We start from the raw sequence: 27,122 nt of genomic DNA, 5'->3' as shown, positions 1-27,122 counted from the left end.
CTTGATTAAACTGAAACAATCTGCAGGAATTCAGCTGACTCCTACCTCCCCAGGTTCTTCAGCTCCTCCATAGCCCCAGGTCAGAATGGGAGGCTCCCAATTCATTTAGACACTTCTGAAAAGATTACCTTGCATTCGTTTGCAGACATGCATTGTCTCTTTGTTACAACCCAGCACATGGTGACCGGTGCCTTTTGACACTATTGCTATACAAATAAATAATACTAATGAATAATCCACATGGGCACAGTTTCTGAAAATGCCTGCCAGGTACCATAGAATCATAGAATAACAGGGTTGGAAGGGACCTCAGGAGGTCATCTAGTCAAACCCCCTGCTCAAAGCAGGACCAATCCCCAACTAAATCACCCCAGCGAGGGTTTTGTCAAGCCTGACCTTAAAAACTTCTAAGGAAGGAGATTCTACCACCTCCCTAGGTAACGTATTCCAGTGTTTCACCACCCTCCTAGTGAAAAAGTTTTTCCTAATATCCAACCTAAACCTCCCCCACTGCAACTTGAGACCATTACTCCTTGTTCTGTCATCTGCTACCACTGAGAACAGTCTGGATCCATCCTCTTTGGAACCCCCTTTCAGGTATCATAGAATCATAGAATATCAGGGTTGGAAGGGACCCCAGAAGGTCATCTAGTCCAACCCCCTGCTCAAAGCAGGACCAATTCCCAGTTAAATCATCCCAGCCAGGGCTTTGTCAAGCCTGACCTTAAAAACCTCTAAGGAAGGAGATTCTACCACCTCCCTAAGTAACGCATTCCAGTGTTTCACCACCCTCTTAGTGAAAAAGTTTTTCCTAATATCCAATCTAAACCTCCCCCACTGCAACTTGAGACCATTACTCCTCGTTCTGTCATCTGCTACCATTGAGAACAGTCTAGAGCCATCCTCTTTGGAACCCCCTTTCAGGTAGTTGAAAGCAGCTATCAAATCCCCCCTCATTCTTCTCTTCTGCAGGCTAAACAATCCCAGCTCTCTCAGCCTCTCCTCATAAGTCATGTGTTCCAGTCCCCTAATCATTTTTGTTGCCCTTCGCTGGACTCTCTCCAATTTATCCACATCCTTCTTGAAGTGTGGGGCCCAAAACTGGACACAGTACTCCAGATGAGGCCTCACCAATGTCGAATAGAGGGGAACAATCACGTCCCTCGATCTGCTCGCTATGCCCCTACTTATACATCCCAAAATGCCATTGGCATTCTTGGCAACAAGGGCACACTGCTGACTCATATCCAGCTTCTCATCCACTGTCATCCCTAGGTCCTTTTCCGCAGAACTGCTGCCTAGCCATTCGGTCCCTAGTCTGTAGCTGTGCATTGGGTTCTTCCGTCCTAAGTGCAGGACTCTGCACTTGTCCTTATTGAACCTCATCAGATTTCTTTTGGCCCAATCCTCTAATTTGTCGAGGTCCCTCTGTATCCTATCCCTACCCTCCAGCGTATCTACCACTCCTCCCAGTTGAGTGTCATCTGCAAACTTGCTGAGGATGCAATCCACACCATCCTCCAGATCATTTATGAAGATATTGAACAAAACCGGCCCAAGGACAACCCTTGGGGCACTCCACTTGATACCGGCTGCCAACTAGACATGGAGCCATTGATCACTACCCGTTGAGCCTGACAATCTAGCCAGCTTTCTATCTACCTTATAGTCCATTCATCCAGCCCATACTTCTTTAACTTGCTGGCAAGAATACTGTGGGAGCCTATGTCAAAAGCTTTGCTAAAGTCAAGGAACAACACATCCACTTCTTTCCCCTCATCCACAGAGCCAGTTATCTCATCATAGAAGGCAATTAGATTAGTCAGGCATGACTTGCCCTTGGTGAATCCATGCTGACTGTTCCAGATCACTTTCCTCTCCTCTTCAGAACTGATTCCTTGAGGACCTGCTCCATGATTTTTCTAGAGACTGAGGTGAGGCTGACTGGCCTGTAGTTCCCCTGATCCTCCTCCTTCTAATTTTTAAAGCTGGGTACTACATTAGCCTTTCTCCAGTCCTCCAGGACCTCCCCCAATCGCCATGAGTTTTCCAAGATAACCAGCAGGATCCCAACTTTTCAAACCAGAGCTTGGCCATTCTACTCAATGAACTATTCATTGAACTGAACTAGTTGAATAAACTGAAACAAAGAAAATATCTTCTCTGTGCCGACAAAAAGCTGTCAAAAGCTGGTTTTGCTCTTCAGCAAACTCTGGTTCCAGGTGCTTAGCCAGTGACTCCCACCAGCTCAGTGGTTTGACATTCTTTAAAACTTTGGCAGTAGCAAGGTAACTGTGAAACAAATATAGAATGTACTCACTTGCGCGATGAGGATTTCAGTAATGGTGTAAAGGCTTTCTGGGTGCCAAGGTCTGGGTAAATCCCTGTCTGTGTTGTTTCATCCCAGGTTGTCCCACAAACCCGGCTGAAGCACATCCTGTCTCTGTGGCAGATCCTGTCAGCAAAGAGATCAGCGCTACTTGTACAAATGAACCAGGTAATGGAGGAACCCACCCCAGTGAGTGCCTGGGATGGGGCTGTGACTAGACTGAAAACTTTCTGTGCAATTGTTTTTAATCAGAAAATTGGGTTTTTGACAAACTGAAGTTTTTCCACAGAAAATTTTGACTTTGCTGCAAAAAGTAAAACATGAAAACTTTCCAGCTGAAAACCTATTCCTCTTTTGGACATGTTTCTGAAAGCCAGCTGCACTGTGAAGTGGGTGATTTTCAATTGCTTGTAACTCCACCAGATCTGAACAGAGTTTCTTGATCACAGCAAATGGCACCTGCCTGGCCCAAGGGCCATCCCACTGTCAAATGTCATGCTGCAAGCCACAGATACAATTATTTTAGTTATTGTTTTGTTTTCTGATTAAAAGTCAAACTTTTGTGCAGGAAAATATCCCAACATTTCCCCACCTGCTCTAGTTATGACCAACGTTCTCTGCTCACTTGCTGTGCAGTCCCTCCTCTGCTGCTGTCAGGCTCCATCACTTGGAGTCTGTAAATCTAGGTGCGTCGTCCCTTTCCCAAAGTTGCACTCTAGCTCATCCAGGAGTTATTGTGCCAGAGGCAGGAATCTCTGGGGGAGATTCTCTGGCCCGGATTTGGCAGGAGGCTGGGCTGGATGGGACCTGATGGCCTTAATACTGTTGATAAATTGCGTAGACAATTGTTTGTCCACATCTTGGTTAGTTATGAAGTATATTCAAGAGATCAGTCGGGTTTATTGCTAAAAGTCAGGAAGAGTATAGAGAGATGTCTGTTGGTCTTTCCCTGACCTGAAGAAGAGCTCAGTGCATCTCAAAAGTGTCTCTCTTTGAGCAACATACGTTGTTCCAGTGAGAATACCTCACCCACTCATCTCTTTAATATCCTGGGACCAACATGGCTACAACAACACTGACAATAATAGCATAGTACTGGAAGAAAGGCTTTGTAATATAGCCGTTTCCGTGAAGCTGTCTTGTGCTGCTGTTCAATTCACTTTACACAGAAGGTGTGCTCCCAGTTACATATTTCAGCAAATAGTATTTATAGGATGGTTAACAAGTTACAAAATGCTTTATACGTCACAAAAATCCAGCCCATCAGCTTGTGTCAGTTCCTTAACTCGTTGTTCTGTGTCTTCCCTTACTTTGTTTTGGATACTAGTGTTCCAGGTACTGGTCCAGCTTGTACTGGGCACAACATTAATGTATTTTGTGTTTGGCAAGTTTCTTATTTTCTAATGCCAAAGCTGACTTCAGTTTTGCAAAGTGTTATGGGATACTTAGCACAAGAGAACAGGGTTATAAAAAGACAGACAATTCAGGCAATTGCTAGAAATTTATCTACAATATAATGTTCTATTGATATTGTGTGTTTAATGCATTGTGGTATCAATATTGATTATGTGAGATGGATGGACAGACATTAGTCAATAAAAGCTATGAAAGTTTTGCTGGCTACAGGGACTGCAGCACTGGCCTGAGGTCATGTGCAGAGCCACCTGCTCCATCCCACCCCAGGAGCACCCCCTATGCATAGGGTAGAAGCAAGAGAGTCACCAGGCTACACCTACTCTGAGCCAAATGAGGAGACTCTTCCATTAGGTACATCCTCAACTGCTCTGTGCATGGGGCATCCAGCCACTCCTGCAGCACCTCTGCACTTGCCCCCACTGACACTGTGCTTCTCATTTCAGAATCCCTTCTTCCTGATAGACAAGGGCTTCCATGACGAGCTGGCTGCCCAGGAGCGGGAGGAGCTGACAACTGCGCTATCCACTGTCAATATTGAGTTCTTTATCATTGAGCTGCACGAAATGATCACAGTGACATTGGAAAGCTACGAAAACAGTTGGGGGTAACAACATGTTTCTCTTGTCTGTGAATATGGGAAGGGCCTCTGCACGAACATTTAGATCCAGATGAAAAAAAATTTTTTTTTTTTTACTTTTAATTTGGAGCAGGCACAAACCACTTTAGATATGATTCCCTATTGATTTAAGAGACTTTGTGGGTATGTTTGGTTGTTTTTTTCTTTTAAATGCAGGTTAAAAGATCAAGGCAAATGTAGGGGAAGAAACCCAGCCTCTTAAAATTGCTGGTATATTACTCGTATGCTGTATTAAAAGGGAAAGGTCAAATCATATCACGTATAAAAGGTCTTTTTCCCTAGATCTCCAAGTCTTTAGAATTGGATAACCTGCTTGGCTAGAGATTCTCAGGCTTTCCATACTGCAGAACTAGAGGGGCTTAGAGAAGAGCAATGAGAATGATCAGGTTTGTGGAGAAACTACTATGAAGAGAGACTGAACAGATTGAGGTTGTTACCTAGGAATAGAGGAGATTGAATAATGGTCTATAAAATACTGACTGGTCTAGAGAAGGAAGATCAGGAGGCATCTGTTCTTCCACTCCCATAACACAAGAACAAAGGGATGTTCAGTGGAATTGAAAGGTAGGAAATTCATAGGAAATAGTTTTTTACATGGCTTGTGGAACTCACTGCCACATGAAGTCACTGAGGCTGAGAATTTTGTAAGACTTAAGAATGGATTAGGCATGTCTATGGATAATAAGAACATCCGTTGTTGTTGATAAAAATTCCAGCAGGGATATTAAATCTCATTCTTTAGGTAAGGGCTGGAGTTTTGGAATCTTCTATTCCTTATGACCCTTTAATGCCTTGTTTTCTTCCCCAGAATTATCTCCAGTACTGGATAATTTCACCCACTGCTGTTTAAGAGCACACTGTTTTGCTTAAAAATTGATGGAAGGAAACGTTACCTCTTGTCTGACAACTCTTGAATATTCACTAATTGAGGCTTTAGAAACGTTACACGTAGGGCTTTTTTGAATGAAAAATTGAGTTTTGGATTAAATGTAAATTTTCTCAGAAAGCATCTGCCTTCCTCAAAAAAATTTAGTTCAGAAAACCAGAAATTTTTAGACATTTTTCATTTATTTGAGCCATCAACATTTCACTTTTCAGCAGTGTTGAGCTGAAAATGTTTACTTTTCAGTTGCTGAAAACCAAACTATTTTCAGATTTGGGGGGGTTCATTTTTTGACAAAAAGTCAAAACTTGCTGCAGAAAAATACCCTACTTTATACCATCTGAAGTGACCAGCAGTGTGAAAAGAGAACTCAAGAAACTGGGTGTGCCTGTCAGACTTGGCACTTAGCCTTTCCGAACCAGTGTCCTGTACATTTACAATCTGATTTTCTTTTATGAACAGGATAGTGGAGACCTTTCAAGAATATTTAGAAAAAGAGGGAAAAGAAGAAAATTACATTATGAATCTGACCAGCGCTGTGAGCCTGGACCTTCAGCTGAAGAAGGTCATTTCAGTGTGGAAAACTGCCGTGCTAATCAACAAAACATACGCCCGCTCCTACAGCCAAGAGTGAATGGGTCCGTGAATTGTTTCCTGTGGATAGCAAATCCAATTACTGCGCCCCGCCTGTAATCCGCAGAGATTTAGGAAGCAGAGTTTCTTTAAGAAGTGAGTCTCAAATCACCAGGCCGATGCATCACTTGAATCAATCAGATTGAAGTGGTGCCTAGGCCCAGGAATTTGAGTGGAGATGTTACGGGCATGACCAGCTCTGCAAGTGTTGCTCTGCGTGTTGCTCTCTGCAAGCGAGTGAATTTCACCCACCGAGAACTACAAATGATGGGCATGATTCTCGTGCCACTTGGGCCTTGTCAACACATAGTGCTTTAACGATAAGGGGAATAAGCGATACCTCTGTAAGTGCATTTATCTGTAAGGGGAAGCACTGAAGCCTGGTAACTAGGGCTGGGGAATGGGACTCAGGCCTTGGCTACACTTGCACGTTATACCACAACAAAGCGCCCAGAGCCCTCTAACTCACTCCCCGTCCACACTGGCAAGGCACATAGAGCGCTCTGACTCCCTGGCTAGAGCGCTGCTGGTACTCCACCTCCCCGAGAGGGATACGGTTTGCTGCATATTGGGTGAGACGCTGCAGCGTCACTACAGCGCTCTGACTGCCCTCTGGAAACCTCCCATAATCCCATTAACTGAAGTGGCCTCTCTTGTCTTTGTTGTGAACTCCGGCAGGAATGCGGAAGTGGCCCTTTCAAAGCTCCCTTTCAAACAGCCAGCTGCTTATCAGCTCCGAGAAAAAAACGAACAGCTACTGTTTGCTTTGAGTGAGTGAGAGAGGCGGGGGAGGAAAGGGGGGTCTGAATTTACAAGACAGCATGGTGATGCACTCTCAGCACCCCAAAAACCCGCTCTCTCTCCCCCCACATACACACAACACACTCCACCCCCTTCCCATTTGAAAAGCACGTTGCAGCCACTTGAGCGCTGGGATAGCTGCCCATAATGCACTGCTCCCAATGCCGCTGCAAGGCCTGCAGATGTGGCCACGCCAGTGCGTTGGCAGCTGTCAGTGTGGACAGACTGGGGCGCTTTCCCTGCTGCGCTGTACGAAGGCTGGTTTAACCCAAAGCGCTCTACAGCTGCAAGTGTAGCCAAGCCCTCCGGAGACCTATGTTCTGGTCAGTAAAGTGGGGGAAATGATACTGATCTGTTACATAAAGTGCTGTGGCATCTGCAGATGAAAAGCGCCAGGTGCTATCATACAGGGATAACTGACCCCCGTCTAGGGCATTTTGGTAAAATGATCACACTCCTCACGGACATGGTCAGGCCAACCCAATTTCCAAGTGTAGGCCAGGCCTTGCACTGGAGTCAGCAAGGCTGGTTCTCAGCCTGGCTACTACTGCTGTCATTTGCGCCTGAGCAAAGCGCGTGTAAAATACCGCCAAATCAGAAAGGTCCTTTGCAGCCACGGTGCCCTCTCTTGGTGCAAGAATGACACAAAGTGCAAAGCAGAGGAGGAGAATTCCCCATGGATAACAGAGCATTAGGCCCCTAATTTTTAAAGTCTGTGGTGCATTATCTCAGACTTGGTCCGAATCGCCCTCCATTGTATTCTAGCTCTTTACTTGGGCTTTAGCAGATGAAATCGTCAGTTCTTTTTGCAGTGTCATGGCATGCGCCGTATCACAGACTCTGTGATCACAGTGGTCCCTTCTGGCCTTACAATCTGTGAGCCTCTGCTCAGTGTTTTGCAGCTATGTGAAATTTAGGTGTTAGAAAAAATATTTGCAGGTATCGTTTTCCGCCTGGCTTTCAATGCAGACATTTCCCTGTGCCTCGCAGTAAACAATGGAACAAGAAAGTGTCACATTCGTCTAGTTATTACCAGGTTTGAAGACTTTGTGAAAGTGAGAATGTGCAAGCGAACCCTGTCCGTGTCTATGCGTGTGTGCACTTTTAGGTGTGGGCATTTGGGAGAAAATTATCTTTTCATTCTAGTGAAATGAATTGGACTAGGAATTCTTTTAATAGCGTTTGCCCATTCTGTGAATATTTTCAAAAGATTTTTCAAAATTTCCCCCCACCTTGAATCAGGACAAGACGACGAAATCCCCAAAATATTCACAAACTAAAAAAACCTTGTTTTTCCATTTTGGGTCAATTGAAACATTTCATTGTGATAGCTTTGAAATATTTCATTTTTTCTCTTTTTAACCTTTTGTTTTCAGTATAATCAGCTTCAATTCTGAAACAAAAAGTTATTTTGCACCAGAAAACAATTTTTTCATTTCGAAAATCTCCAAACAAAATGTCTTGACAATTTTGAAACATTTTTCTCAAAAAAAAATTTTTTTTTTGAGTCAGGAAAATTTTTGAACCCAGTCCCATTCTTGGTTCAATGAATCTGCATTTTAAAATGAAAAAAAAATTATCAAAGATTTCTTGGTTCCACTTTTTAAGCCTTCTCTATATAACCCACCGTTACACAGGATACCATCTGTCTCCCTCCTGCCAATGGTTGAACCAGACAGGTAAATGAGCCTGCTACTGCGTTTGGCTATAGAGGTCTTTTAGCTCACGTAGGAGAGGCTCATGCTTTTAGCTCTATATATAATCACAGGTTCAATCTACTGCCGCTAGGGCACATTACACCCACACAAAGAAACTGGATCAGTTTAATTTAAGTCAGTTTAAGGCTGAGCTCTTCCACTGATATAAATATGTTTTATATCAATTCATCTTAAACCAGTTGGGAAAACATTTAAGCTGAACCAAAACAAGGCCAGTTTCCTTTTTTTTTTCCAGTAATTTTTGCAGTAATTTAACTAAATTGATTTTAAAGGTGATTTCAGGCCAAGTCCGCTTTCAAACTTCCACTGGCTTAATTATACTGTTTAGTTAAACTAGTTGAAAATCCTGTGTGAATACTCTCATTTCAGTGTCAGAGTGGCTTATTTCTGTTTAGCTTAACCCAACTCCTAGTCAGCTTAACCAGAATGTCAGCCTTAGCCTGGAATAAAGATGTCCACACAGGAATTGAAACCAATTTAACATAAGCAGTTTAAAAATCACATCACCGCAAGTTTCTGATGCAGACAGGCCCAAAACTAAATTAGCTGAAGTTGGATTTAACCAAAATCAATTTTTATCCCTTTTAAACCAAAATCTGAGGCCTGGTCTACGCTACAAAGTTAGATTGACGTAAGGCAACTTACACTGAGTGTCTATACTATAAAATTATAAGTCGTCCACTACACCAATCTAATAACTCCACCTCCACAAGAGGCATAATGCTTCAGTCAATATAGTTAGGGCAACGCAGTGTCCAAGTAGGCACTGCGTTACTTACTTTATTGCCTGGCAGAGGAAGCACCGGGCCTCCACCATCGAGTAGTGGACCCAGTAATAGGCCCCCTAGTAGTGCAACAGGAAGGACGCCCTTGAGCGCTGCCCTGTCACGGGCCACCGGTGGCAGTTGGAGTTGCACCAGCCGGCAGAAGGACAGGACGTGACGGAGGGCGGGGTCCTTGCAGCCCAATGGGAGAGGGCTGATGACGGACATGGTTTCCCCCAGGGTGGAGAGGGAAGGCAACAGGACAGCACTGGGGAGGAAGGATGGGACAGAGGTCAGTACCATCCATACGCCCAGCTCCTCCACCCCCACTGTAAGGCCCTTCTCCACCGCCTCCTGAGTGGCAGCCTCCAATGCCAGGAAGACCATGACCTTCCCATACATTTTGGAGGCTGCCACGATGGCCTTGGGCCCCACCATCCGCGCCAGCACCCGCACGTAAGTTTCGACATGGAGCGAGGTGGACACCAGGAGGCAGCGGACGCCGTGCCTCCTAGTCAGCGAGGGGATGGGACCCCAGCCACCAAGGATGGTACCGGAGGTGGCGGTCAGGGTAGGTGGCACATGGAGGGGCTCCATGCCTCTCCCCCAGCCCCCCCACAGCAGCAGAGGCTACCGCCCTCCCAGGACCACAGGTGTTATAGTCACTCAGTCCAAAAGCAGAAACAAACCCCCTCCACAGTGCTGCCCCTCGCAGCAGCCTTCCTCCTCCTCCTCAATGAGGGCAGCAGGCTCCAAGACAGAAGCAGCAGCAAGCAGGTGGCAGCCAGCCAAGCAGGAGGGACCCAGAAATGGTGGTGGGCTCTTCGCTTCTCCCTCCATAGGATGGGGTACGCTGGCTGTGCCCCCCCCAACACACATACAACAGCAGCAGTCCAGGGAGGGCTCCAGCCAGCCAGCAGCAGCAGCCCAGGGAGGGAAGAAGCTCCAGCCAGTATAGCAGCCAGAGAGATGACACCTGCAGTGGTCTTATTGGAAAAGCCTGGGAGGTGCTTGTGCCCACCCACATCTAAAGGCCCCTCCCTTAGCCTAGCGGCTCGAACCCTGGACCTGGGTTCCAAATGAGTACTTGGGACCACCAATGAAAAACAGGTTTGGGAGTGATGGTCAGAGGTTCAAAATGTGGGATCCAGATGGAGACACAATCATGGACAGCGCCCACTGCTCCTCAAAGGTGTCTAGGGAGCCAGCGGATGCTGCCCAGAGGAACGCTGCCCGGAAACATGAGATCAGGGAGGACCGGAAATAGGCCCCACAGTCTCAGAGCACCCCCTTGTCTAGCATCCTCCTCCTGGTGTTTTAGATGGTGACCTTGGCTAAGTCCAGGGGGAGATTGACGAGGAGGTCTCGCGACTTCATGGGGACATGGATAGGGTGTGCAAAAATGAACAGGCGTGGGGAAAAGTGCAGCCAGAACCTCAGCAAGAGGTTCTGGAGGAGCTGGAATAGGGGCTGCAACCTGGTGCATTCAAGCTAGGCTTGTGCCAGGTTCTCCCTCATGCTGCAGAAGGGGCAGGCCTCGGGTATGGGGGTGAACCATGCCAGGTACATGCCCGTGCTCACGTCTCTGCAAAGGAGCCACCCACTGATGGCCCCAGCGGGCCATGGGAAGAAGGTGGAATATTGGCTGGTGGAAGGTAGCCCCACCATTTGGTGTCAGGGGGCGGGACACGAGGATGAGGAAATGCAACGTGTGGCGCACGAGCGTGTACAGTTGGTCCCTAGGCACGGTTCGGAAGCGAACTGGCTGCAGGGTATGCAGCCGGCTTGAAGTGTGACAGGGTGGGTGCCGGGGGAACTCGTGGAACAGGAGCCCAATAAAAAGGTCCGGAGGGCCTGGGGTGAGGGTGGGCAGGGAGCTCCCTCTCGCAGGGCCCGCTGCAGAAAAATGAGAGAAGTGGGCGATAAGGCTGCCCCCACCTCCTGGAGCATGCACAGGGGAGTCAGAAGGGTGGAGAGCCCCATGAGCCGACCGAGCACCCAGGGGTCCACCCAGTCCCCCCCCCGTCGTAGTCCAGGAGGTCTCCAACCCTGGTGGTTTCTGCCAGTACCAGCCTCTGGCGCAATGAGGGAGACTCTGCCACCTGCACATAAAGTTGGGGGTTGTGTAGCAGGGGCTCCATAAGGAGGTCCACCCCCTCCATGGCCACAATGGACCTGGTCACTGAGACCAGGTTCCAGGTCTGGAGGAGGTCCTGGTAGAAGACCGGCAGCTTGGAGACATCTCGTGGAAGATTCCTCGGGTGGAGAAAAGGAGCTGCTGATTGTATTGGAGCCCTCAAAGGCGGCAGAGGAAGGCGTGTGCCAACGTGCTCCATGCCTGACTACCTGCACCATAAAGGAGTCTCTGCAGGGCCTGGAGGCAGAAGATGTGGACCTGGCTATGAAGGCAGACCAGGCCCTGTCCTCCTTCCTCCGGGGGAAGACTCAGGACCCCTGCAGAGACCCAGTGCAGTCCTGGCCAGAAAAACTCCAGAGCTGTTCTCCGGAGCTGGGCCAGGATCCCCGGGGCTGGGCTCAGGGTGTTGAGCCAGTGCCAGACCATGGACAGGAATAGCTGGTTCAGCATCAGCGCCCTCCCTTCCAGGGAGAGACTCCAGAGCAGTCCCGTCCATCTCTGCAGCTGCTCTCCCACCCTGGCCACCAAATTGTGCCAGCTCGCCGGTGGAGAAGGATGCATGGCAGAAAGATAGCCGCTGAGATAGAGCAGTGGACCCACGTGCCACTGGATGGCTTGAAGCCCTGGTGGGAGGGAGCTCACCTGCCACCCGTCCCCAACCACCAGGCCAGAGCTCTTGACCCAGTTGACCCAGGAGGAGGAGGCCGCCGAGTAGATGGCCTGGCAAGCCTTCACCTGAACCAGGTCGCCCGGATCCTGGACCACGAGGAGCACATCGTCGGCATACGCCGACAGAACCAGCCGCATCTCCGGCTCCCAAAGCACCAACCCCGTCAACCGCTGGCAGAGGAGACAGAGGAAGGGCTCAATCACCAGAGCGTACAGCTGGCCCAAAAGGCCCACCTCTGCCGTACTCCCTGCCCGAAGCTGACTGGCTCGGTCAGGATCCAATCGAGCCTGGCCAGACCCTCCAGGTCAGTGTACAGCACCTGGAGAAAGCCCACGAACTGGGGCCTAAAGCCGAACACCCCCAGAGTGCCCGGGAGATACCCATGGTCCATCCTGTCAAACACCTTCTCCTGGTCCAGGGACAGGAGGGTGAATGAGCGCCAAGAGGTCCTGGACCAAGTACAGATTATCAAAGATGGTCCAGCCCGGGACAGTGTAGGTCTGATCAGCATGGACCCCAGCTGCAGCGAGATGGCCTTCGCTATGACCTTGTAGTCCATACTGAGGAGTGAGACGGGACACCAGTTCTGAAGGTTGCGGAGGTCCTCCTTCTTCGGCAACAAGGTGAGCACGGCTCACCTGCACAAGAGAGGGAGGACCCCACTTTCCAAGTAGTCAGCCCAGAGGGTGACATGGTCTGGGCTGAGGACGTCCCAGAACACGCGGTAGAACTCCACAGTCAGCCCGTCCATGCCAGGGGATTTATTAGTGGATATGCGGCGGAGGGCTTCCAAGAGCTCAACCAGAGTGAGAGGCAGCTCCATATGGTCTCAGTCGCCCACACTGACCATCAGGAGTTCGGTCCAGAGCACCCTGAAGGCTTTGGCTTCAGTTGGATCCAGGGAGAAGATTCCTGGCCCTTCCACACATCTCCTCCGGATCCGTGAGGGGGGTGTCGTCCTCCGCCAGGAGGCAGGCGATGTGCTTCTTTGTCCCCTTCTTTTTCTCCAGGGCATAGAAGAAGTGGGAGCCATGATCCATCTCCCGCAGGAGACAGATGCGGGATCAAATGAAGGCACACTGGGCCCGGCGGTCTTCCAGGGCCTGGAGCTCCTCCCACTTCTCCTGGTACGCTGCGCAGAGGGATGGATCCTCAGGGCTGGTGGTCAGACGCCTCTCCAGCTCCAAGACCTCCCGCTCCAACTGCCCTATCACTGCATCCCTCCACTGGCTGGTGCCCCGTGTGTAGTCATGGCAGAAGAGCCGGGCACGCACCTTCCCCACATCCCACCACCACCACACCAAGGGAAAGGCACGCCTCTGCCCTCACCAGGCCAGCCAGAACTCCTGGAAGGACGCCATGAAGCCCTTGTCCTCCAGCAAGCTGTTGTTGAAATGCCAATAGGCCGGCCCCAGCCTCTCTGAACTCAGAGAGGCTGCCATGGCTGCCAGGTGGTGGCCCAAGAATGGAGCCAGCCAGATGCTGGAGGAGTGGGCTCATGTCAGATGGAAACAAGATAGATAAATATGGTCCTCCACCTGGACACAGGTAAAGGTGGTATCATTGTCCAGGTGGTGGTCGTGCCAGACATCCACCAGGGAAAGATAGATCACGATCTCCCTGAGGACGCCCATGGTGGCCTCGCAGCTCTCAAGTCCTGAGTGGTCCCAGTCCTCAAGGGTGGTGTTGAAGCCCCTGACCAGGACCAGCCAGCCAGGTGAGGACCCAGATAAGTAGTGGCAGCGGTGGTGATGATAATGCTCTCCCTCCGGAGGGGTGGGGATGGGGGGGCAGTCCGGCAGGGCCCCCTTTCCCCACAACAGTAGCAACAGCAGCAGCTTATGGAAGGGGTCCCAGCCAACCGCAGCAGCACAAGGGAGAAAGCTCCAGCCAGCAGGGCAGCCAGAGAGGCGAAACCTGTCACAGTGCAGTGGCCCGCTCCAAAGGGGGAGGGGCAGAAGCAGCCAGGGAGGCTGCACAGAGCTGCAGCCAGTCCTGACAGGGCATCAATCAGGAAAGGGCCTGCTAGTGCAGCCCAGATATCAAGGGCTGCCCAGCAGAGCAAGAGAGATCAGTCTCCCTGCAACCAGCAAGAGAGGAGGACCGGCTCCTGGTAGAAGGAACAGCACCCTGGACAGAACAGTGCTGGGCAGCGTAGCAGGGCAGCGGGAGCTCTGGCTGACCCCTGCTTGACTGCAGGCCTTGAAACAAGGGCTGACTGGGTGCTAGGGCTACAGGAAAGTGTCCCAGTGAAGGCAGGCAGTAAAGGGGAGTGGAAGAAGGAAGCAAGCGGCTGCTGCTCAAGGGTCCCTGGACCACAGCCCAGAGCAGTGGGTGGGCCTGCGTCTCCCTCACCTTTGCCCCACTGGCCACTGGAGGGAGTGGCCATATAAAGGACTTGGGAGATGGGCTACACTAAGTAGCTGCAGTTCACCACTGCGGTGGGACTGAACTGAGGACTGCTGATTCCCCCTGAAGTGGGAAGAACTGAGTTGGGGCAGAACTGGAGGGCTGTGCTCTGAAGAGGATGCTGCGCTCCAAGAGCAACGTGGGTCCCAGATGGTGGAGAGAGAGCAGAATGGGCGAGTCACCACCTGCAGAGGGCATTCCAGGACTGGACTGAGCTAATTCCCAGGAGCAACCAGCAGGAGGTGCGCTTGGTGAGTCCCAACTTGCTACATGGTTGTATATCCAAAATGTCAAGTCCAGTTTTCTCATAATACTCCCCTCCTCGAAGGTCATAAAAGTACAATTAAGACATTCACACATGCACATACACAGTCACACAAATTCAGTGGATTACTAGTGAGACCCCAGCATGGGTTCAAGGCTTTCAGTTGAGACCAAGTGAAGATCTTCTCACTGGCACCCTCAGCTTTCGCTCCTGAGTTTACCTCATCAGTGACCAATCTTCATGTAATTGCCCCTGGGAAGTGCCATGGTCTGTAGAGGCACAAGCTTTGCAACCGATTGAATTTTCTCTGAATCCAGCATGTCAGTGCTAGGCAGGGGTGAAAGTAAGTTAGAGGACTTACCGGTACGCCGGAGTCCTGAGCAGGGGGCATGGCCTCAACCGGAAGAGGCGTGGCCTTAAATCACCAGGCCCTTTAAATCTTGATTTAAAGGGCCAGGGCTCCAGCTGCGGTAGTGGCGGCTGGGAGCCCAGGGCCCTTTAAATCACCCCCGAGCTACCAGCTGCAGAGGCGGCTGGGAGCCACGGGGCTCAGGGGTGATTTAAAGGGCCCAGGGCTCCAGCTGCCACTACCGCAGCGGAGCCCCGGGCCCTTTAAATCACTGAGGAGCCCTGGGGGCTCCCGGCTGCCACCTCTACCCCGGGGCTCTGGACTCTGGCAGAGCTTTAAAGGGCCTGGGGCTCTGCTGTGCTAGCGGCTGCTGGAGCCCCGAGCCCTTTACATCCCCACCTGAGCCCTGCTGCCCGAGCCCTGGGGTAGCGGCGGCCGGGCTCTGTCGGGGATTTAAAGGACCCTGGGGCTCCAGCCACCGCTACCGCCCCGGCCCTTTAAATTACCCTCCTGGGAGGCCAGTCTACCATACTGTGGTGTTTACTGTTGGGGCTATGGGCAGGGGCTTCTGCAGCTCTTCCAGTGTTTGGAGCAAAGAGCCATATGGGGACTACCTGAAAGGACCCAGGAGAAACTCATTAGAGTTATCCTTCTCATAGCATTAATAAGGAGGATGAAAATCAGGGCCTTCTTCTGACTCATCCCCCCTCCCTAGACTATGAGACCTTCTGATCGCAGCCACTATTCCCCTCTGCCCTCCCAGCTCCACTCTGAGGGCATAAATCTGACTCTTACATTCCCCATGGTCTGCCTGGGTCTTACTCTGGGTATTCTTCAATAAGACTCTAACCACTGCCTTGCTGTTCTCTGTTTTTTCAACTCGCATACTTCCTGCTCCACTCTCTCATGGTCACACACTTGCTTCTGCGTTGCCACTATCTATGGTGCCTGAGTGAGGGTCGTATCCCTGAGGGTGTCTGACTCTGCCTTTAGGCAAGTTGTTTCTTTTTCTCTCCCAGCTTTATCTGTGTCTAACTCATCCACTCTTGCCTTTAACGTATCTATCTCTGTATCTAATAGTATTGCTACCACACACAATCCCTGTAATGCAGTCTTTTTCTTCGCCTTAAAATTTGGAGTTTCCCATGCTGACCCACATTTCCCATTTTTTAAAGAATGCCATGGGACTGGTAGAAGCTTCAAGCTTCCAGAGACCATTACCATATTCTGTCAAGCTGCACCGCAAAAGCATTTCCAACCTTTCCAGATGTTCCCTTTCCTTCTGTCATATTTTCTCCCTTGACCAGGCTACCAACCTTAGTCCTAAGTCCCCATAATGGAATATATCCGTAAATTTACTTGAAGACGAAAACATGGGAATTACAGGTTGCGACCCTGTCTCTCCATCCTCTAGTCCCTATTGCAACAAACCAGTCCTGGGTGGCTTGCCAAATCTGTCACCTGGGAGTATCTGAACCCAAACCTATGGTAATTTACAATTATCTTTCTAGGAGATTTCAGTCAAGGGGGAGGTCACAGCTCCTCTGGCTGATAAATGAATGGTACAAAAAAGAGTGCTTTCACCCAAAGCTCCTTCTTCATTGAGTCTTAAGCACACAAGCATATGCAATAGGATAGAGCACCCCAGATATAGTTACCAAAAGTCTGACATGGTTTTGAGTGGCAACAGCAGGTTTCAGGTGACCAGCCTTCTTCCTAGCTGCTAGGGAGTAAGATGTCAGCTCCTTGCTTGTAGAAAAGCTTCTTCGAAGTGCTCCACGTTGCATACTCTTACTTATCTTTCAATAGACTATTCAAATAAACCACATAACTTTTAGTAACCCCCAGTGGGCTGACTATTCTCCTAGCATTAGCAAAAACAACTCATAATTTTATTTATTAGCAAAGCAACTTTTAGTCATAGCAACAGCAATGAACTCACAATCAGAAGCACCCAGCTTCAAGATCAGCTCTCCACACTCCTTCCCAGTCTCATGAATCTGTTACTTTCTCTATTCTTATTAGCAGAGTTGCAGCTGTGCAGCTGTTTTGCCTGCTTATGCAAATACAAATGATTCCTGACTGAGATGTTCCCGCTTTTAGTCAATAGTGGCTGTATCCCAAAATGTCTCCAGTTATGTCAAGTCCAGTTCTCTCATAACAGGGTGACCTGGCCTCAATTTTTTTGCTCTGCACAGGACTCCCTTTTGTGGCACTGGGCAGGTGACCTGGTCTTTCTGTACCTCAATTCCGCATCTGTAAGGGACAGGGAATTTCTGAGGATAAATACAGTAAAGAGTGTGAGGCACTCAGATATTCAGAAAAGGGGATGGGTACAAAGGTATAGAGGGCTATAAATGCAAAAGGAGGGATTGCTGGAGGGGGATTGTAATGGCGTGTCATCTAGTCCAACCCCCTGCTCAAAGCAGGACCATGTAAGTGTGAGAATGGTCCTGCTATTGTGAAGAACTTTCCTGGCTTCTGCACTACCCCAGTGGACTAGGATACCAAAAGGATGTGAGTCCTCACTCCACCTTGTTTTACCTGGAGGCCTGCTTGACCTCAAGGATTCCCCTTCCACTCTCCTGTGAGGCAGAGTCCTCGTAACCCTGACAAGGCTGGGCCCATGATTCCTGGAAAGCTTAACCTCCAGTCTTCTCATGGTCACTTAGAATGGGGCTAGGGTGTCCCCACTCCAGGGTGCTTTCTCCACACCAGGCATTTCCCTGACCCACTGACCACTACATTAAGCTCAAAGCAAATTTATGAAACCGCAATTGTAAGAGGAATAAGGGGAAATGGAAAAGGTTAAAGGACCAAAGAATCTGCCCTAGGGGCACAGGGAACACAATAGAAAAGTTCATAGTCTCTTCGCAGCTGTGCAGGAGGGGGTCACTGTACGGGGAGCTGCTCCCCAGTCTGTCCAACCCCCAGGCACCTGGAGTCTGCCTGCACTCAGACATCTCTGCCCAGCCCCACCCTCCTGCATCCAGACCTCTACCCCCTGCACACAGACCACCTCCCACTTAGTTCCCCCATATTCAGACTCCCACCCCAGTGAGCCCCAACCAGCTGAACCCAGACCCCCGCTAACCCCCACCCTCCCCCACACCCAGACAACCCCTGCTGAGCTACAACCACCTTCACCTGGAACCCCTCAACAAGTCCCTGCACATCCAGATCTCCCTACCACACCCAGACCCCTGACTGAGCCACCCACACCCAGCTTGCCCCACACAGAACCCTCTCATCCCACATTAAGTGCTGCCCCCCTCACCCCCCCGCCACACACACACACTTGGATCCTGCTGACCTGAGTCTGTTTGCTCCACACCTGGAGCAGGGTCTGTGGCTGGGCATGTAGGAATGATATCAGGAGGGCCAAATCGCACCTGGAGCTGCAGCTAGCCAGAGATGTTAAGAGTAAAAAGAAGGGTTTCTTCAGGTATGTTGGCAACAAGAAGAAAGCCAAGGAATGTGTGGGCCCCTTACTGAATGAGGGAGGCAACCTAGTGACAGAGGATGTGGAAAAAGCTAATGTACTCAATGCTTTTTTTGCCTCTGTTTTCACTAACAAGGTCAGCTCCCAGACTTCTGCGCTGGGCATCACAAAATGGGGAAGAGATGGCCAGCCCTCTGTGGAGATAGAGGTGGTTAGGGACTATTTAGAAAAGCTGGACGTGCACAAGTCCATGGGGCCGGACGAGTTGCATCCGAGAGTGCTGAAGGAATTGGCGGCTGTGATTGCAGAGCCATTGGCCATTATCTTTGAAAACTCGTGGCGAACCGGGGAAGTCCCGGATGACTGGAAAAAGGCTAATGTAGTGCCAATCTTTAAAAAAGGGAAGAAGGAGGATCCTGGGAACTACAGGCCAGTCAGCCTCACCTCAGTCCCTGGAAAAATCATGGAGCAGGTCCTCAAAGAATCAATCCTGAAGCACTTGCATGAGAGGAAAGTGATCAGGAACAGCCAGCATGGATTCACCAAGGGAAGGTCATGCCTGACTAATCTAATCGCCTTTTATGATGAGATTACTGGTTCTGTGGATGAAGGGAAAGCAGTGGATGTATTGTTTCTTGACTTTAGCAAAGCTTTTGACACGGTCTCCCACAGTATTCTTGTCAGCAAGTTAAGGAAGTATGGGCTGGATGAATGTACTATAAGGTGGGTAGAAAGCTGGCTAGATTGTCGGGCTCAACGGGTAGTGATCAATGGCTCCATGTCTAGTTGGCAGCCGGTATCAAGTGGAGTGCCCCAAGGGTCGGTTGGGGCCGGTTTTGTTCAATATCTTCATAAATGATCTGGAGGATGGTGTGGATTGCACTCTCAGCAAATTTGCGGATGATACTAAACTGGGAGGAGTGGTAGATACGCTGGAGGGGAGGGATAGGATACAGAAGGACCTAGACAAATTGGAGGATTGGGCCAAAAGAAATCTGATGAGGTTCAATAAGGATAAGTGCAGGGTCCTGCACTTAGGACGGAAGAATCCAAAGCACCGCTACAGACTAGGGACCGAATGGCTAGGCAGCAGTTCTGTGGAAAAGGACCTAGGGGTGACAGTGGACGAGAAGCTGGATATGAGTCAGCAGTGTGCCCTTGTTGCCAAGAAGGCCAATGGCATTTTGGGATGTATAAGTAGGGGCATAGCGAGCAGATCGAGGGACATGATCGTTCCCCTCTATTCGACATTGGTGAGGCCTCATCTGAAGTACTGTGTCCAGTTTTGGGCCCCACACTTCAAGAAGGATGTGGATAAATTGGAGAGAGTCCAGCGAAGGGCAACAAAAATGATTAGGGGACTGGAACACATGAGTTATGAGGAGAGGCTGAGGGAGCTGGGATTGTTTAGCCTGCAGAAGAGAAGAATGAGGGGGGATTTGATAGCTGCTTTCAACTACCTGAAAGGGGGTTCCAAAGAGGATGGCTCTAGACTGTTCTCAATGGTAGCAGATGACAGAACGAGGAGTAATGGTCTCAAGTTGCAGTGGGGGAGGTTTAGATTGGATATTAGGAAAAACTTTTTCACTAAGAGGGTGGTGAAACACTGGAATGCGTTACCTAGGGAGGTGGTAGAATCTCCTTCCTTAGAGGTTTTTAAGGTCAGGCTTGACAAAGCCCTGGCTGGGATGATTTAACTGGGAATTGGTCCTGCTTCGAGCAGGGGGTTGGACTAGATGACCTTCTGGGGTCCCTTCCAACCCTGATATTCTATGATTCTATGTGTGTAAGACTTTGTCCCTCTTGCTTGCTATCTTGTTGTGCCTGGCGTGGAGGGGCAGGCCCAGTCCTTGCATTGTGTCACGATTGGGTGCAGCCTCACCCCTGAGTCCATGTCCCGGGAGGGGCGGGGGACTGCAGGGTGAGCGCCCACCTCCATGCAGCCAGTGTCCTGTGCTCCCCACTGCCATACTGTGGGGATTTATTTATTGATAGACAAATACAATATGCAGAATTTTGCAGAATTTTAAAATAGTGTGTGAGAATTTGTATTCTTTTGGCACAGAATTCCCTCGAGTATTTTTACAAGGGGGCACTGGAAGAGCTTGTCTTGTTTAGCCCAATAAACTGCAAGCGGCGGGGGGGGGAGATCTGATTGCTTTCTATATATACACTAGGGTGGCAAACACCAGGGAGGGAGAAGACCTATGGAAGCTAAAGGCACATTGAGTCAAGAAGACATGGGGCTAAACTGGCCATGACTAAATGTAAATTGGAAATTAAAAGGTTTCTCACCATCAGAGGAGTGAGGTTTTGGAACAGCCTCGCAATAGGAGCAGCAGGGACACGAAACTGAGCTGGTTTTAAGATGGGAGTTTGGATTATATGACCGGGTTGCCAGCAAGAGCTGGGGACTGGCCCTCATGACCCACAAGCTCCGTTCTAGTCCGTTGTTTGTTCCTCCACTGAGCCTGGGATAAGGCTCCTGTTGGCAGACGAGCACCAACCTGCACATACAGCAGAGACAAGCACAGAGGGGCGATTCTGCAAACTGGGCTGGACCTCAGACATAGCCATCAGACATTTGCCATCAGACATAGCACCCTCAGCGTGTTAACAGGAAAGGGCACCAGTCAATGGAGACCCAGGACCAGGGTGTGTGGATACTATCACGGAAAGGGAATTATAGGATGGGGAAATAAGCATGGGGGTGGTTGATGGTGGCTCTCCATTGGATGGGATTTTAATCCAATTCAGCCAATCCAGTTTAAATGCAACCTCTTTAGTTAATTTTGATTAATTTTCCTGAGCGTAGACAAAGCCTTCGGAACTTTGGACAATCCCACTCACATGGATGACAGCAGCGCCACTGTATTGCTCATGGCTGGGGAGGAGGGGGGACTCTTGCCCTACTTCATGTGGCCCTAGCTATGCAATGAGTTCTGGATGTCTGCCAGGCAGAGAGAAGGGTTTTAGCTGCTCCTGAACAGAGGCAGGGAGTTAGCTGGGCGCTCCATGGGGAAGCCAAGAGATACCACACTCAGGTCATGCTGCTGCCTGCCATAGCCCTAGCCATTCTCTCTAGGCAGTGGACGCATAGGGATCACAAACATTTTGTTCACACCGGTGCTAGCTGCATACAGGAAGCACCTGGGCTACAGCACTTTTGTCCTTGTGGAAGTAATGTGGTCAGTAATCTGGCCAGTTAGTTGTGTATACAGGGCTGTGGGAAGTAAAACCTGTGGATGAGACAGTGATGTCACATCTGAGGACTCAAGGACCATATGGGTCCAGCTACTTAGTCTCAATGTCTCCCTACCAGTTCGGAGGGGACAGGACCAAGCAGCTTCTGAGAAGAAAATCAAGACTGGGATCAGAAGTAAAGGAGAGTAAAGGGGTCACCTCTACTTGAATAGTAACTGAGTTCATTCATGGGTTTTTATTAACCAAGTGCAGAGTGGCGTTGTGGTGACTGGGGGTTTGTGGCTGTGGCCTTCAAAAAGTACCAACCATACTTATCAGTGAGTCCCCCACTCCTTGGGACAGCTACCTGGGGTGTAGGAACTCTGAGGCCATACAAGTTCTTATCATCCCTTCCTGACCCGTCATTCAGGAAGCTGTTGGGTTTGGATACAGCATAAAACTTTCTCACTAAATCTTTTTCTTTTTTAAACTACCAATGTTGCTGTTTGCATGTAACCACTTCTTCTTAAAGCACAAACCGCTCTGGCCTGAGCTAAAAGACTTCCCTGTTAATCAAGGCTGGAGCAGGTTCATCAGCTGCTGCATGGGCCAGTTACCAGTAGAGGGGGCCAGTGTGCTGCACTGAGCAGATGGGGGTCACACTTATTTGAAAACCTAAACATCAGTGGGGTGTGTGTGTGTGTGTCTGTCAGTGGAGATGGGGCATCTCTTTCTCAAAGCTCCACTCCAGTTCAGCCAGGAGTTTTGGGGCTGGAGGCAGAAATCAGTGTGGGAGATTCTCTGGCCTCAACATGTTTTTTACACCCAGGACTCAAGAACTGGGGCCAAAGCATGCTGGGTTGAGGGGATCCAGCTGAGGAATGAATGGCCAGAGGGGACTAAGTGAATGCAGAGTGTGAATGTCTCCAAGACATGCTGCCAAACATTCCTCTGTGAAAAGGCCTTTACACCATAAGAATGATAATTGCAACCCTGACCCTGTCTATTCAATAAGACCCAGATCTGACCCTTCTATCCCCAAATCCCAACACTAACCCCCTTTCTACCTAATAAACCCCAGAACCTTGTGACATCTACTGTTGGCCTTTTTGCAACATTAAAATAGACCATTTTCCCTCCCTTTTGTTGCTGCTCCAGGACGGTACTTTGCCATTCATCCTTCAGAGCCTCTCATGAAGTCTCACGGGCCAAAGCCTTTTTAAAAGTTCAAGAAATGACATCCATGACTTCTCCTTTAGTCACTATTTTATTGACACACTCAAAGAATTCTAATAGGTTAGTGATGCATGGTTTCCCTTTGGGGAGGCCATGCTGGTTAGACACTAGCATATATCACTATCTTCTAGATGTTTGGTAACTCTATTTTTGTTTATTGTTTCAACCGGATTTAACAGATACGGAGAGGTAGGGCTCACTGGTCTGTCATTCCCGAGATCGCCCCTAACAGCTTTGGTAAAAATCACTTGCAAAAGACATACATAAAAGAGAATCTTTCGCCCCTACACTCTGCATTGATGTAGGGATTTCTAGTTGAGGAACTCAAAAGCTCTTTACTCATAGATGAATCCTCACTAGCCCAGATGGACAGGGAGAGGGGAAGTCAGTGGAAGGGCTGCTGAGAGAACCCAGGAGTCCGGGCTGCCCAGCTCCTGGCCTAATCACAAAGATGCTGCCTAGATTATCGTGTTAGAAAATAAAAGCTTTTCCCAGAAAGCGGTTCATGCTTACAGTGAGGGTGTCTGCATATCTGTCTCAGAGCAGAAGGAATGAATATCATTCCCTGCCTGTGTCTGCTCTACAATATTTTGTGTAGCCTAGGTGCTCTCATTATAACTGCATATTAGTGACAGGAGCACTTTCAAAACTGGGACTGCCAGACTGTATCGAACCAGGGATTCATCTAGCCCAGTGTCTTATGACACTGGACTGGCACCAGATGCTGCAGAAGAAAGTGAGAGGAACCCATGTTTGGGATCATCTACCCACATGAACGTCTCATCCTAAATCATAATAGCTAGAGATCACCTTAAACCCTGGAACTTGAGGTTTTATATTCTTTCCAAACCTGCTTCTTTATCATTTACTATCATACAGGTCTTGTTATCCACATAAACAACCAGTCCCTCTTTGAATCTGGCTAAGATCTCAGCTACAGCAGCAACCTGTGGCAGTGTGGAAGAGTCCTGAGGAATTGGTGGAGGGCTGGAACCTAGTTTTGCAAAAGGACGAAGATGGACATGCAGGTGGCAAAAAAAGGTGAGGGACTAGCTCGAAAAGGAGGCTAGGCACAAAGATCAAGTTTCCAAAAAAAATCCTCTAAGCTTAAAGGTCTCTAGTTTCCCTCTATAGCTCTTTGAATACAGGAAGAGGCTCTCAGTCTTTGGCAGCCTGGTGATTAGGGCTTTGCTGTCTTCCTGAGCCAATCGTGGGTTTGAAGCTTGTGGAAACTGTCCATTTCTTCCCACAATTACTTTCCTGTCTCTTAGCTCCTTTCTGATTCACAATAGCACCTCACCTTTCACCCTGTGGTTAACAAAATTACTTAGCAGTCGTCTTAGTTGTATTAGACCCCAAAGCACAATCTCTCATTTCCGCATCCTTCTTAATAACAAAACTCCAAAGGAGTCAGCAAAATGAGAAGTTTAGTTTCAGTGTCATCAAAGATTTGCTAAAGACGAGAGTTGTACAATGGTCACCTAACAGAGAAAGTGAAATCTCAGCCACTAGGGATATGCAGAACAAGACTGGGCCAATACACTGTTTGATCAGTTCTGCATTGGACAGGGAGGCAATGGACAGCAGTACATGTAAGTGATGTAAACCAGAGACTGTGGTTGACTGTGTCTGTGCAGCACTGGGTGTGACAGGGCCCTGATCTCAGTCACTGTGGGTCTGTGCAGCGCCCGGCATGACGGGGCCTGATCTTGGTTTGCCTCCATGTGCCATGGCTGCATCCTGCTTCCCTGATGGAAAGGAACAACCAGGGCCATCCTGATGCAAGATAGCCTGGGTTCTCCAGCATGTCCATGGGATGTCCTGGTGGTCTCTTTATAGGGTCCCCTTGCTCGGAGGGGAGAGGGGGGAAGCAGGGAGGGGTCCCAGTGTTGCCTTGGCTCCTGGGGATCCCCATATGGGGTCCATAATAGGAGATGGAGCTTGGTGATCCCCATATGGGGGGATCCGAGAGTCCCAATACAGGGCCCCAGGCTCAGGTAGGTCCCAGCACAGCTCCCCTAGCTGAGATGTGTCCTCTGGTGTTTGCTGAAGGCTGAGCTCCAGCAAAAGCTCTTGCCACACTGGCCGCACTGGTAGGGGCGCTCGCCGGTATGGGTGTTCTGGTGCTCTAGCAGGTTGGCGCTCTGGCGGAAGCTCTTGCCGCACTGGGGGCAGCGGTAGGGGCGCTCACCAGTGTGGGTGCGCCGGTGTTTGATGAGGTGCGAGTTCTGGCAGAAACTTTTACCGCACTGGGGGCAGGTGTAGGGGCGCTCGCCAGTGTGGGTGCGCTGGTGCTGGATCAAGTTGGAGCTCTGCCGGAAGCCTTTGCCGCACTCGGTGCAGCGGTAGGGCCGCTCCCCAGTGTGGGTGATCTGGTGCTTGGCCAGATAGGAGCCCAGGGCAAAGCTCTTGCCACAGATGCCGCAGCGGTGGAGTTTCTGGCCGGCGTGCGTGCGCCGGTGCTCCGCCAGATTGGAGCTCTGGCTGAAGATCTTGCCGCACTCAGGACACTTGTAGGGTTTTTCACCGGTGTGAGTCACCTGGTGCCGCAGAAGCTTGGAGCTCTGGCCGAAACTCTTGCCGCACTCGGGGCACTTGTAGGGCTTCTCAGCCATGCGGCAGCTGCGGCGGTGCTCAGCCAGCCGGCAGCTCCACAGGAAGCTCAGGCCGCACTGTGGGCAGCGGAAGGGTTGCTCTCGCTGGTGATGTCGCAGGCCAGCACTCTGGGCATAGCCCTTGCCGCACTCAGAGCACTTGAAAGGTTTCTCCTCCCCGTCGGCGCTGTGCCGGGTGCGACGGTGCCGGGCCAGCTTGGCGCTCTCCAGGAAGCACTCCCCGCAGTCGGAGCAGGTGAAGGCCTCGTCGCCGGCATGGGTGCGCTGGTGCACCAGCAGCGTAGCGCTTTGGTGGAAAGCCTCCCCGCACTCGGAGCATCGGTAGGGCTTCTCGGCACCATGCTGGCTGGCTCGATGGGCAGCCAAGGCGGCGCTCCAGCCAAAGCCCTCCCCGCACTCCCCACAACGGTAGGGGCCTTGGCCGCCGGTGTGGGTGCGCTGATGCTTGGCCAGGTCCGAGCTGACCACGAAGCTGCGTCCACACTCCAGGCAGTGGTACGGCTTCTCTCCGGTGTGGGTTCGGCGGTGGGTCACCAGCGTGGACTTGCGGCCGAAGCTGCGCCCGCACTCGTCGCAGCGGTAGGGACGCTCCCCGGTGTGGGTGCGCTGGTGGTGCACCAGTGTGGAGCTCTGGCTGAAGCGGGCGCCACACTGGTGGCAGCGGAAAGGCTTCTCGCCGGTGTGGATGCGCTGGTGCTCCAGCAGGGTGGAGCCACGACTGAACTTCTTCCCGCACTCCGGACAGCTGTGGGGCTTTTCGCCAGCATGAGATTTCTGGTGCTCCAGCAGCGATGAGCTCCAGGTGAAGGCCTTGCCACACTGGTGGCAGCGGTAGGGCCGCTCCCCGGTATGGACCCGCTGGTGTTTGATCAGGTTGGAGCTCTGGGCAAACCCTTTGCCACACTCAGAGCACCGGAACGGCTTATCCTCCGCATTGCAGGCCTGCTCTCCCGCACCTGCATCACGCCATCTACCCTGTGGCCTCTCAGAGCTCCCGCAGGAGTCGTCCCCTTCGGAGCGGGCTGAGAATGGCCCTTCTGGCTCCCCATCATCCTCGTCCTGCTCCTGCACATCGTCCGCCTCCTCGTCCTCACTCAGGGCGCCGTCATCTGGCGGAAGGAAAAGAGAAAGGGAACCCAGACACACGTCAGTCATGCCAAGGGGAGGAAGTATCTAATGGGGAGGGAGGGCCCTGCACTGAGTCATAGGTGTCAAGGCCACAACAGCCCACTGTGCCCATCGAGCCCGGCCTCCTGCCTAAACCAGCCCAGAGCATCTCCCCCAACCATTCCTGCCTCCAGCCCAGTAACTCCTGGCTGAGCTAGAGCAGTGCTTGGAGGAAGACACCTCTAGGGTTGGTCAGGAACGCCAGAATGATTTTTCTGACGGAAAATAACTGTTTCTGCAAAATTTAAAATTTGCTACGGGAAAACTTCAATTTTCTGTTACAAAAATTGAAATGAAAGCTCCCGCTCAGCAGCTCTTTGACACTCACAAGGTAAAGGTGCAGACCCAGGGCTCGTAGGCTCCCTGGAGGAGCTGGCAGCTACTTCAGTACAAACAGTAAATAATAAAAAGGGGTCATGCAGTGAAAGTGAAAGGCAGCAAATTCTAAACCTTTTTCGTATGGTGTAT

The 27,122-nt window shown here is 50.4% G+C and overlaps 2 protein-coding genes across 2 annotated transcripts in view; one reads left to right on the top strand and one right to left on the bottom strand.

Moving 5' to 3' along the window:
* LOC311522443 (E3 ubiquitin-protein ligase rnf213-alpha-like) overlaps positions 1–7,714 on the top strand; it is a 178,657-nt gene extending 170,943 nt beyond the window's left edge. The window contains exons 72-74 of the mRNA XM_084631781.1: positions 2,408–2,497; positions 4,189–4,349; positions 5,728–7,714. Coding sequence (XP_084487907.1) covers positions 2,408–2,497; positions 4,189–4,349; positions 5,728–5,899 — 423 coding nt within the window. The 3' untranslated portion in view covers positions 5,900–7,714. The remainder of the gene's footprint in view (positions 1–2,407; positions 2,498–4,188; positions 4,350–5,727) is intronic.
* A 15,170-nt stretch (positions 7,715–22,884) lies between these two features.
* Positions 22,885–27,122, bottom strand: part of LOC311522715 (uncharacterized protein) — a 34,432-nt gene continuing 30,194 nt past the window's right edge. Inside the window, exon 10 of the mRNA XM_084632202.1 lies at positions 22,885–26,596. Within this exon, the coding sequence (XP_084488328.1) occupies positions 24,891–26,596 (1,706 nt within the window). The 3' untranslated portion in view covers positions 22,885–24,890. The remainder of the gene's footprint in view (positions 26,597–27,122) is intronic.

Source organism: Lepidochelys olivacea, assembly GCF_965140295.1.
Source record: "Lepidochelys olivacea isolate rLepOli2 genome assembly, chromosome: 6".
NCBI lineage: Eukaryota > Metazoa > Chordata > Testudines > Cheloniidae > Lepidochelys > Lepidochelys olivacea.
This window is presented reverse-complemented; position numbering and strand designations above follow the sequence as displayed.